Source organism: Eurytemora carolleeae, unplaced genomic scaffold, assembly GCF_000591075.1.
Source record: "Eurytemora carolleeae unplaced genomic scaffold, Eaff_2.0 scaffold22, whole genome shotgun sequence".
In the NCBI taxonomy this organism is placed as follows: Eukaryota; Metazoa; Arthropoda; class Copepoda; order Calanoida; family Temoridae; genus Eurytemora; species Eurytemora carolleeae.
This window is the reverse complement of record NW_019396028.1, coordinates 240,742-253,278: the sequence shown is the minus strand read 5'-3', so window position 1 is coordinate 253,278 and position 12,537 is coordinate 240,742. Positions and strand designations below refer to the sequence as shown.

Below are 12,537 nucleotides of genomic sequence, written 5' to 3'. Positions count from 1 at the left end.
TTCCGAACATACATAGATTATTATTACGACTTACAGCCAGAAATTAAACTAAGTGTTAAAATATTATTTCGGAATTATTTCAGTCTTATTTTTAATCCTGGCGCTAGACATGTTAAATCTGTGGCCAGGAAGCAAGAAAACAAATATACTAATACGACGCGGGGGGAGCAATAATTTATCTCGCAATAATAGAAGAAAAAATATAATTTTCATAACTTAAATAATATTTTTTGTTCAATGATCATGATGGAAAGAATTTAAGCTACCCCTATTTCAGAATACAAGTTTATAATATATCTAATACGATTGAATACTATTTTTATTCATTATTAACAACTCTCCCTGTTGAAAAAAAAACATTATTCGGCAGGATTCAAGGAAAATTGTGGATTGAGCAGTGCTTAGGATTCGAGCACTGGAACTAAGGTTTAGGAATGATAAGGATAGAACGGAGATGAATAGAAAACCATGATGAAAATTGAGAACAAAGTTCTCGACAATAAAACTATAATTTTCCTAAATTTTATATTTTCTACTGAGGAGGACTCGTCATGCTCGCGTTCTGAACAGCAGTTGTAATCTTGGCCCAGAGTTCCTTCTTACAAGACTTGGTTCTTCTCAAGGAACTCAACAGGTTCTGGAACTCACTCTGTCCGTTACCAGTCCAAAGGAACGCCTAAAATATTGGTCAGTTTTCGGAGCATGGTCAGACAAAGAAACTCTCAGATTTTAAGGGTATCGTTTTGGCATAAGAGTTCGACCCTTTTTCCATTTTTCAGTCTTGGCCAAAAATGCTCTTTATGGAAAAAAAAATCTATGCATCGACACTATATATTTCTTTACGAGCTCGCCAAACACAATGTTCGAATAAAATCTGTACTAACCTTTCTAGCGTGAATGATGATAGCTGTAAAATCATCATATTCTCCTGGGGTGAGATGGTAAACCTTCTGATGGATGCATTGGTAATACGTCTAAATAAAATATCAATAAATCAATTATTAATCATACTAGATTTCTGAAAAAATTCGTATCATTTTCCAAACCAATTAACGACGGTTAAAGAGAGCATGATTTCAAGTGACCCTCCGTGCAAAGATGACAATGCCTGATTCACGATGGTACCATTGAAAGATTTGACTGATCAAGTATGAATTAGAACTTCATGTATTTGTTTTTGAAAACTGTTATTTTGATATGTGCTTTCTCAAGTGACTTGCGCATTTCTTGCTTATATGAAAGATTGGAATTTCTAAGTTAGAAAAACGACGGTATCTTCCATATTTTTTAATTGATTATAAATCTACATTCGTAGTCAGCCCTAGAATCAAAATTCATCTTCCATATTTTTTATCAGAATAAGGTTGCAAGGGAACACTTGTAAATCGGATATTGCCATCTTTGTTTGGAAGTGTTTCAAGGGTACCGTTGTAAATCGGGCATTGGGATTTATTTATGAAGGGGTTTCAAGGGTACCGTTGTAAATTGGGCATTGGGATTTTTTTATGGAGGGGTTTCAAGGGTACCGTTGTAAATTGGGCATTGGGATATTTGTATGGAGGGGTTTCAAGGGTACAGTTGTAAATCGGACATTGGGATCTTTGTATGGAGGGGTTTCAAGTGTACAGTTGTAAATCGGGTATTGGGATCTTTGTATGGAGAGGTTTCAAGGGTACCGTTGTAAATCGGGCATTGCTATCTTTGTATGGATAAGTTTGAAGGGTACAGTTGTAAATCGGGCCTTGGGATCTTTGTATGGAGGGGTTTCAAGTGTACAGTTGTAAATCGGGCATTGGGATCTTTGTATGGAGGGGTTTCAAGGGTACCGTTGTAAATCGGGCATTGGGAACTTTGTATGGATAAGTTTCAAGGGTACCGTTGTAAATCGGGCATTGGGATCTTTGTATGGATAAGTTTCAAGGGTACCGTTGTAAATCGGGCATTGGGATCTTTGTATGGAGGGGTTTCAAGGGTACCGTTGTAAATCGGGCATTGGGATCTTTGTATGGAGGGGTTTCAAGGGTACCGTTGTAAATCGGACATTGCCTTCTTTGTATGGATAAGTTTCAAGGGTACCGTTGTAAATCGGACATTGCCATCTTTGTTTGGAGGGTAACTTGAAATTATGCGTATACCGTCCCATGAATAGTTTAATGGTTTTAAAGGGGTCGCACAAAAAGTGCACATTGCGTTTTCTTAGCATTTAATATTCACTATACATACATACTATACAGGGTGAGTCAAAAAAGTGTCGCCTGGTGCAAAATTGTACTTTTTTGTGCAAATCTCCTGCATGGTGTTTTTATTATATATTCTCTGAAATTTTTCGTTTTTTTTGATATTCTAATGGCTTAAAAAAAATCCGCGAACCTTTTTTTCCTCTCAAATTAAAAAGTTTAGAGAAGCAAAAATGTGTACATAAATTATTACTATCATAATCTAAAATTTTATAAAGATTGAATCATAGAATCACAGAAAATTCGCAAAATTGTAAGAAGAAAATTTGCAATTTTCGGTTCTGGTCTAATTTTTAAGTTATATAAATTCTCTAGTTCCTTTCTTCTTAGTATGTTCTAAAGTTTTAAATATAAGATGTTCAGTTGAAACCTAAAGAGCAAACTACTTTTCCTTAAAATTAGGCTAGAACTGAAAATTGCAAATTTTCTCATTACAATTTTGCGAATTTTCTGTGATTCAATCTTTAAAAATTTTAGATTTCGATGGAAATAATTTATATACACATTTTTCTTTTCTGAACTTTTGATTTTGAGGAAAAAAAGGTTCTCGGATTTTTTTTGGCCAATGCAATACTAAAAAAAAATTTTTTTTTTTAAATATTGAAAAAACACCATACAGGAGAGTTGCACAAAAAAGGTACAATTTTGCACCAGGCGCCGCAAATCACTTTTTTTTTTGACTCACCCTGTTCAGTATACATATTTTGCCCCTATGCATCATGAAGTTATTTTGTTTTAACAATCATGTCAAATCTTTTAAATCAGACTTTTAGAGGAGCTTTAACAATTTTTTTAACACAGAAAAAAAACATACAAAAGTAATATGGGTTTTAAAGAAGATTGATTTATGAACCTTTTCTAATACCTGGTAACATTTCTGAGCTAAAGAGGTTAGATAAGGTTGAGTTCTAATCTGCTGAATAACGGCGTTAACAAAATGCTGCTGAGAACCTGCAGAGGTTCCTGGGGGAGCAGCTGCAAGGAAGCAGCCACACTCCCAAGTCAGATCCTGAAAAGAATTAGAGACTAATTGTCAGGTTTAGGATTTAGAATTAATAACATTTAGAGAAAAAAAATTTTTCGTGTGTGAACCTTGAAAGAATATTTGTCCATGAATTTTGTAAGGGGCGGCATTGTTATTATTAGGATCATTTAAGGACCATTTTTTTAAAAGATCCAATAATGACCAAGTTTCTTGATTAATCTTTACAACCCGTAAAAAAATCTGCATAAAATCACCTGTAGGAGATAAGGAGAAACCACGGTCGCCATGACACACATCAGAAAGTTTTGCAGATAAGGCAAACCAATTTTCTTTGCAACATTCAGCAACCACTTGACATCATCCGCGTAGCTAGGATTTCTAGTAAACTTGTTCTGAGGTCTATCCTCGGATACCCGTCTACCTAGAGTTTCAAGAGCCAGCATACCAACTCTAAAAGATGAGAGAAGATATCTTTGATAAACAACATTTCCTGTGACACCATGATGGTTTGCTGGAGAGGAGGGAGAGGGTACTCCTGGAGGTTGCATGGGAGATGATGCTGGAGCAGGATGAGGAAGAAGAGGGACTCCCTGCTGTATATGCTGGGAGGTGGGTGGGGTAGGGAGAAGCGGCATTGACATCCCCTGGAGGTTCGGCAGCGCCAGTTGGAACAGAGGACCTCCTGCCATATTAAACCTGGGACCTCCATCCGGCATGTTAGGGAACATCTGTAGACCTGGTAGGTTGGCTAATCCAGGCCCTAGGCCGGGAAACTGAGCGTATCCTCCCTGGGGAGTAGATACAGGTATACCAGACAACATATGATGATGGGGCGGACCCACGTACATCTGCATCTGCAGAGGTATCTGTGGAGGCAAGGAGTTGGGATAACCCTGGATCAGGGAGTAGATTGGGAACTGCATCCCTACTTGCATATGGTTTCCTGCAATGGGTAGACCAGGAATCTGGTGTCCAGCCATCTGTTGTTGTTGCTGTTGTAGTTGCTGCTGTTGATGTTGTTGTTGTGAGAGATGAAGTTGATTGTTCATATTTTGAACACACTCTGCTCCGGAGGTCGGAGGATGTCTTCCGTCATTATCCTCCTGTCTTGTTCCAGGGGTTCGCGTCTTCCACAACTCATACCAATGCCGAGCTACGGTAAACATAACTTCAGGATAAACTCCTCCACCTCGTGCAGCCTCTTCTACGGCCAGGCAAGCCTTCTCCAACATAAGATCACTCTGCTCCTTACACTGAAGGATAGCCCGAGCTATCTCGTTAGGGTTTAAAGCATGCGCCTGACTCAGGCAAGAAAGAGCAAGCTCTGCAGCAGAAGTTACTATTCCTGCGTCACGACCTCTGCTTGCCCTGTCTGCTATACTTGCAGCCTCCGGAGGAGTAAGATGACCCTCCCATGTCCCGATTAGGAACCGTATTGCTGTAGCTCCGATCTCCATAGCCTGTCCAGTGATCCATGACACATGGCTTGAATATGTTCTTGAAATCCAGTTGGGGCTCACACGGTTGTGCAGACCCAGAGCATAAAGTCCAATCTGAAATGCGCACATGTGCAGGGCCCGTTGGGGTCCTCGAGGGTTCTGATTTGAAGTATTTTCTGTAAACAAGGAGGTGGTGGAGGTACCCCCAGCTTTTGTTAAAACTGTCTTTGCCAATTCAAACATAAAATGCGCGCTTGCCTCACTTGGCTGATTGGGAACTGAAGGATAAGCACGCTTACCCTTGAATCTTGTAACCTTTATGTTAGGTAGAGTGGTTCTTGTTAGGTTTGTCATCTCCATCATCGAGACTGCAGGTCCAGGCATTGGATAGTTGACAAAACTTTGCTCTGTTCTGTTAGGTTGAACCTGAGGTGGTGGTACTATTCCTTGACTCGGAGACTCAATCCGAGGTCTACCTAACCTTGATCCACTGCTGTCACTGGAGTTTCCGCTACTGCCGCTATCTGATGGAGGAGGGCGGAACCGTCTAACCATCGTTGGAGAATTGTCAGAGCTTGCTGTCTCCGGTGCCGAGCTGTCAATACTGGCCATGTGGTGTCCTGGAGTTCTTGGTTTGTTAGTTCTAAGGTTTGTGCATCTAAACTTAGCCTCCCAGGCCTTGTAACTATCCCAATCCGGTGGAGAAGCTCCCTCGGGTCTCCTAACCCCAGCAGCTCCATCCTGCTGATTCTCTCGAGATGCTCGTCTAACCCTGTCCCTAGGCCGGGCACCAAGATGAAGGTTTACCATTTCATTAGCCAGGTTCTGCTGAGGCGGTGGTTGGTTGGGATTGTTGGCAGGATAACCAGGTGGAGGTACATTAACGGACATCTGTTGCTGTGCATTAGTTCCTGATCTACAAGTATAGTAATTGGGAAGTAGGGGAGATTTGCACATCTGATGAATATCCTTATCCAACAGTTTATCCATTATTTTTGCTAATTTTTCCGGGTCGTCCTTGTAGTTGACCAGGAGCATGAGAGCAAGATCTCCTCGCTGTCTCCGGGTACCTTCACACAACAAAGGATGGTCAGCTTCACTGACATTTGCTTTAAGTCCTATCGCCGCTACAGCCGCTTCAAATCCTAGAATTTCATCTCCAGAAACTCTTGAACTGGTAAAGTTATTCTTGCTCCCAGAAGTTAACACTAAAGATTCAAAAATAAAGCTTGACAACATCATTGGAAGAAGAGCTTCTCCGCGAGATCTTAAACTTCCTTCCCGTAGCTGAATAGCACGCTCCCTTACAATTGCAAGTTCTGCTTGACCAAGGGGTAAACGCTTTAGCAGAGCAACTAACTCTGACTCCTGGTGCGCCAGTTTAACTTCCATTGGTTTAGTGGAGGCTGGAGGGCGGGCCATCTCTAGTCCAAACATTCCTATTTGAAAAGCCAGGTAGAGATGGTTGGGGGTTTGTGCGGTCTCGCTGAGTACAGTACAGATAAAGGCGCAGTGAGTAAGTGTGGTGGAGGCAGTGTGAGTTATTTGATGAGACGCCGCACATGCACGCCGTTTCTTGCCCTTAAAGGAGATCGGCGGCGCATCTGTAATGAGATCTGGCGGATTTTTCAGCATATCTAAAGCAAGTCTAACCGCCATCTCGCAAGCATGCGAGTGGTAACCATGCGCGTGAATGCCTTCTGCGCGCATGAACAGAATTTCCCAAGAATCTTCGATTTTTCTCAGGTTTTTGAATATATCAACTTCTTCCTTGCTCCCATCCTCGTTCTGTGTTGAAACTGGAACTTTGGGATCATAAAAGTAGACTCTATAATCCTGTGGATCAGAGGCAGGTATTGGAGCAGGAAGTTCAGGTTCTCTAGTTTCTTCAATCCTCTGTTGAGCTTCACTCTGTCCGCTGGACCAGTCGGATTCCATATCTCTTTCTGGAGAGGATTCATCTCCAAGTTTTTCTCCATCCTTCAGAGCTTTGGATTTTTGTGCAGCTATAGCAGAGGCTCCGATAAATTCCGGAAATTTGTCGTCTCCTCCTTCTGCTCCCTCTCCCTCCGACTGTGACGGAGCTTCTTCTACTCCCTCATCGGAGGGCATCTCCTCACTGCTCAATGAAGACCTTACAAGAGCCTCCCCAATCCTTCCAAGGGTTTCACTCTGTGTCCTAGGTCTGTGCTCGTGTCCTGATCTAGGTCTGTGAGTTCCTACACCAGGAAACTCGCAGCGTAGAACAGCTTGGCTTGAGTTGACCTGACCACAACCAGCTCGTCCTGACCCGTCCTCTGTATCAGAAGGATGTTTGAACACAGTAAACGGGCACAGATATTTAGGGTTCCTACCAAACGTTACTCCAGGAATAGGGTAGTCCTCCCAGTCCATAAAGCAAGCTTCAATGGCAGGTTTAAACCCTGTGAATATTTCTACATCACTTAATTTTCCGGTCTTCTGAGTTCCTTTATTTCCCGCTGTCATGTTTCCTTGGTTGGTTTCAACCTAAAAATAAACTAAATTGATAAAAAATATATTTCTATAAATTGGTAAAGGGATAGTTCAAGGGATAGTCCACAGAAACAAAACTGTACCGTTTAAAAATCTTCTTCACAGTAATGGTGACAATAATGGTTTAGATTGTTTTATATTTAATTTCAAAAATAATAAGTAAAAGGCTCATTAAAATATAACTAGAAAGGTCTATATATAATTGGGTCTCAGACATAAGTTATGAAGAATATATTGCATTATTAAAATAAGAGGTAATGTGAGGAGTACAATGACGATTTCTTTAATAAATCCAAGATTAAAATTGTGCAGCTGTTTCCTACCTTATCTACTACTGTTGTATGATAATGGATGAGTCTCTTCTTCAAGGTTTCCCTCTCTACTGGAGATATACAAGGGTTGAGCGCTGCCAGCTTCCAAAGTGTAACTATCTCGTCGCACATACTGCTGCAAGCGTTCTGAGACGCCTGAGAGTTACTGTTAACATTATGTTTGCTCTGGCCGGCCTGCTGGAACGCAACCTTAGTGTTAAACCACCAGATCATCATCTGAGCAGTCTCAAGGCATTGTATTGTGACAATCTCGAGCAAAGGAAGAGAGTTCCTGTCGTTACGTTTATACATCTCACGAACTATAGACAAGAGGTTCCACATTCCTTCAGGTTCTCGACCTAACAAAATTAAAAAAAAATAATTTCTATCTGATATGTTGCATGTTTGTATTTTGTCCCAAGTATTTTCTACACACTAAACAAAAACATCGAAATTGGATATATTCAAAATGAAAAATATTAGTTATCCAAAATTTTAAATTGAGCCAATCGTTCGTTGTGTCCTCTCATCAATTAGGACGGTTATACAACATTTTGGAACTCTGTTTTTCATGAACATACGTGAAAATATGATCGGAAGAAGTTTCTTATAACTTATATCCCCCCCTCATTCCCCTTGCTTCTTTTATCCAAGTGCCAAGCTGTGGTAGATAAGACAAACAATTCCTTTGCGCTCATCAAACAACTAAATTTATGCATTATAAATTAAGTAAAGAATAAATGACACGAAGAAAGGTTCGGATACAGGAGTGAGCCTAGCAGCAATGGTTCACCCCTAGTAAATTCATGTAAACGCCCTTGCGCGCGGATTAAATGTTTACCTCTGAGAGGACGGAGAAAAGACGACCATTCCTGCGCACTTGGAGGAGCTGTAGTAGATAGATAGTTTACATCAGAGAATACTATCGGAGCAGGCATACAAAACTAAATTTTTGATTTTCATCAGTATTTCGAGGAGATATTGTTGAAAATTATAAAGCTTCTTTATATATTTGAAGTAGTCAAATTGTTTAAGAAAGATAATCTGGATTCTTGAATTTACCTTGATGAGTATTTTTTTAATATTATCCCGTAGATTTTTAGAATCCAGACACCAGGCAGATAGTTCTCCAACAGATCCTCCAGCAGTTGGGTCCGGTGCGCCGGGTTCAGCGTTGATATCCAGGGTTTGAGCACCCGAGAGAAGATCATCGAGTAACCGCTGTGCTGTTGGTAATATCTGCTGGTACAGCTCCGATATCAAATACTAAACATAGTGTGCTGAAACTTAGAATTTCAAGTATTTCTTACACTAGAATTAGATGTTGAGGGAATTACGTTTAATATCCAGGACGGATTGATAGAGAAAGAGATTTCCAAATTATGAAGGATGGACACAAAACTAGAGCACATTGATAAAGTACTAGGACGGATAGAAGATCGTAAGAACAGGACGGATATCAGATGTAACAACAGGACAGATAGAAGATGTAAGAACAGGAAAGATAGAAGATCGTAAGAACAGGACGGATATAAGATGTAAGAACAGGACGGACAGAAGATGTAAGAACAGGAATGGATAGAAAATGTACAAACAGGACGGATGAGAGGCGTTTGAACAGGGCGGATAGAAGATGTAAGAACAGGACGGATAGAAAATGTACGAACACGACAGATAGAAGATGTAAGAACAGGAAAGATAGAAGATGTAAGACCAGGACGGATAGAAGATGTAAGAACAGGAATGGATAGAAAATGTACAAACAGGACAAATGAGAGGCGTACGAACAGGCCGAATAGAAGATTTAAGAACAGGACGGATAGAAGATGTAAGAACAGGAATGGAAAGAAAATGTACAAACAGGACGGATGATAGGTGTTTGAACAGGACGGATAGAATATGTAAGAACAGGACGATAGAAGATGTTTGTTGTACAAACAAGGCAGGACGGATGAGAAGGGTTTTTGAACAGGACGGATAGAAGATGTAAGACCAGGACAGATAGAAGATTTAAGAACAGAACAGATTGAAAATGAACCAACAAAGTAGAACGTATGAGAGTTGTACGACAAATATCGGATGTTAAAGGGCTGGGGACAAATATAAGATCAAAAAGGAACTAAGAGGACTGACACCGGATAAAAAAAATAACGACAATGAAGAACACATTACATGTTAGTAGGACTAATGGGAGACTGCTAAAAAGGACAACTATTACCTGAGCAAACTTCTGGAGCTGATCTCTATTGAGCCTGGAGAGTGATTCACTAACCGGAGCACGGAGTTTAACACTCTCAGCTAGATGTATCCTGACAAAGAAAAGAGATTTAAAAATTAAAAACAGAAATTAAAAACGCAAATCTTTCATGTATTTAAGAGAGTTTCGTTTGATCCCTTTGCTCGGCCTCTAGAACCTAACTTAAATCATTGGATAACAATAAAATCATTAAGAAAAACTAAAAAGCATAAATTTGATGTACCTATGAAGACAGAGAGCGACAAGATGACAACACCACTCAGCACTAGAACCACAACTACACTGCACAGAAACTATTTTCTTCCTGTCAAAGGTTACACTGGTAGAATGGGAAGGTTTCCCACTACCAGGACTCCCGTTAGAAACTGTAGCAGAGAGATGGAATCCAATCTGTAGAGGCTCTTTCACAGCCTATACATAAATTTACTAGTATTTATTTAGTTTTATTCTAATAAAGTAATGGAAAAATATGGAACCTTAATCTTATCAAAACTCCGAAGAAACTTTCTTTATCAATCCACATTTTCTTTTTACAAAAATGATTTTTCCCCAAAGAAAAATGATTAAAATTATTTGAAAGGATCTAAATACCTTGTTTTTAAAAAGGTTTTCTCCCCGTGTGAATTCATCTGCTGACCCATGAGCTAGACAAGAGTAAAGACGGATATCCTCCTCCAGGTCTGGGAAACTATAGAACGCTATCCTCAGCTGTAGAGGTTCAGGGACAGGAGGAAACACCTGCTCCACGGCCTCGAAGGGTATAGAGCTCGCGACCTCTCTCGCAGCCAGTTCGGTCAGAGAAAGGACGTTTCCGTCCTTGTCCTGGTGACGTGAGAAGAAATTCCGTCCAATGAATGAACTTTGTTTTCTCCATCCTCTCCAGTTGTTGACCACACTTTCAGGTTCAGATATCCAAGAGCAAAGAGAATCCTGAAACAATACAATTCATAAATATCATCATTGCTTATTTTAATTTTTTTTTTGTAAAACTGTATTAAGTACATTATCCAAGTAAAACTGTATAAAATATATTATTAGTGTTATTATTATTGCTTAGTTTAATTCGTCTTTTATATAACTGAATTTAATACATAAATATTATTATTGCTTATTTAAATTTATCTTTATGTATAAATGTATTAAATACATAAAAAAATTTATCATGGCTCATTTTGATATCTTTTGTATAACTGTATTAAATACATTAATATTATTGCTTATTTTAATTTACTTATTGTAAAACCCGTATTAGTTATGTTAATATTTCTTTTATTGCTTATTTTGATACATCTTTTGTATAAACTGTATTAAATACATTCATAATGGCGTATTTTGATTTATCTTCGGTACAATTGTATTAAATCATTATTATTATTATGGCTTATTTTGATTTATCTTTTGTATAATTGTATTAATTACATTAATATTATTATTATAAATGCTTATTTTGATTCATCTTTTGTAAATAACTGTAATAAATACATAAATATTATAATTATTATTATTGATCATTTTAATATATCTTTTGTATTAAATATATTATTATTGATTATTTTAATATCTTTAGTATAACTGTATAAAACACATTAATATCATTTTTTTGCCTCTTTTAATTCACTTTCAGAGGAACCTTATGGTAAACCCATTAAAGATTTATTATCATACATGGGTTTTACTACGGCTGCATATTTTTAATATGAAAATATAAATAATTGGAGGCATCCTTTTTTCATCATATCTACACAATATAAAATGTACAGTTCGACCCATTTGGTTAGATGGTTAATATGGTTTTTAAATTTATAAGTTAATACATCTGATGAGTAAAACACGGATTATTTTTCCATATTATTGGTGTACTAATTGTTGAACACTCCCCAGTAGCATGAGTTAGATTGAAAAACTCTGTAAGTTAAAATATAAACTTTATTGTTTGATGAGCGTAAAGGAAGAAAATACATATTTGTTTGTCTTATCTACAGCTTTTATCTACCACAGCTTGTCACGTGAATAAAAGTAGGGAGGGTATGGGGGGAAGGGGGGGGGGGTGTTTAAGTTGTAGCATATTTTCACGTAAAAAAAAAAAAATTTAAAAAAGTTTAAAACTCACAGACACAAAGAACAAGGAAGCTAATTAATTAACCCATTACACAACCAAAATATTGTTTTATTAGCATTATTATTTACAAGAAAAATCGAAAATCGATTTAAAACTTTTGTTAATAACTAATGCTCGAAATCCCGATAAAAACATTTCAACATAATATAAAGTTTTTGAAAAAATACATTGAAAATGTTAAACATGCATATAAAATGTTTTTAGTTTTATATCCCGTGTAGGTTTCAAGCTCTCGAAGTGTCAAAATGAGAACTCTTTCTTTGTTCTTTATAACTTCGGAGTCTGAACTACTTTAAGGCCATTCTTTTTATCCTCCTCCCTCTGAACCACGTTATTAAAATATAATTAAAAATAAAATCAAAATCGAGGCAAACGACAAAAACAACCAATTTGAAATAATTTAATTTTTTTTAATTTGTTATCTTTTAATATTAGTTATGAGTATTTTTACCTCTTCGAATCTTTCTGAATCCTCGAATGAGAATCGATCTTGCTCCTCCCACTCGAACATTTTAGATCGATCAATCAACACTTTCGAATCCCAGCCTCTTAAAGAGGGGGCGGGCTTTAACTGCCCCGCCTACCCCTGCACTAATAGATATACAGGATGCTGAAGTCAAAACGAAGCTAAATCTGAAATCTAAAAAGCTAATTATAAATAAAGAAAAACAAATG

At 38.1% G+C, this 12,537-nt stretch overlaps 1 protein-coding gene across 1 annotated transcript; it reads right to left on the bottom strand.

Annotated features, from left to right (window-relative positions):
* On the bottom strand, window positions 1-12,537 carry LOC111694862 (zinc finger SWIM domain-containing protein 8). The gene is made up of 11 exons (XM_023463909.1): window positions 12,314-12,537; window positions 10,335-10,673; window positions 9,967-10,154; window positions 9,705-9,795; window positions 8,549-8,752; window positions 8,328-8,430; window positions 7,499-7,845; window positions 3,477-7,169; window positions 3,103-3,246; window positions 885-974; window positions 1-676 (listed from the first exon to the last, which is right to left on the bottom strand). Exons 1-11 carry the CDS (start codon window positions 12,371-12,373, stop codon window positions 533-535), a joined length of 5,403 nt encoding a protein of 1,800 aa, XP_023319677.1. The 5' UTR covers window positions 12,374-12,537; the 3' UTR covers window positions 1-532.

Excerpts from the sequence above, each read along its gene's own strand:
- LOC111694862 (XM_023463909.1), bottom strand. The coding sequence starts at position 12,373 with ATGTTCGAGTGGGAGGAGCAAGATCGATTCTCATTCGAGGATTCAGAA. Across the intron at positions 10,155-10,334 it reads AAAACCTTTTTAAAAACAAG|GCTGTGAAAGAGCCTCTACA; the intron begins GTATTTAGATCC and ends ATTTATGTATAG. Across the intron at positions 3,247-3,476 it reads TTTCTCCTTATCTCCTACAG|GATCTGACTTGGGAGTGTGG; the intron begins GTGATTTTATGC and ends AATTCTTTTCAG.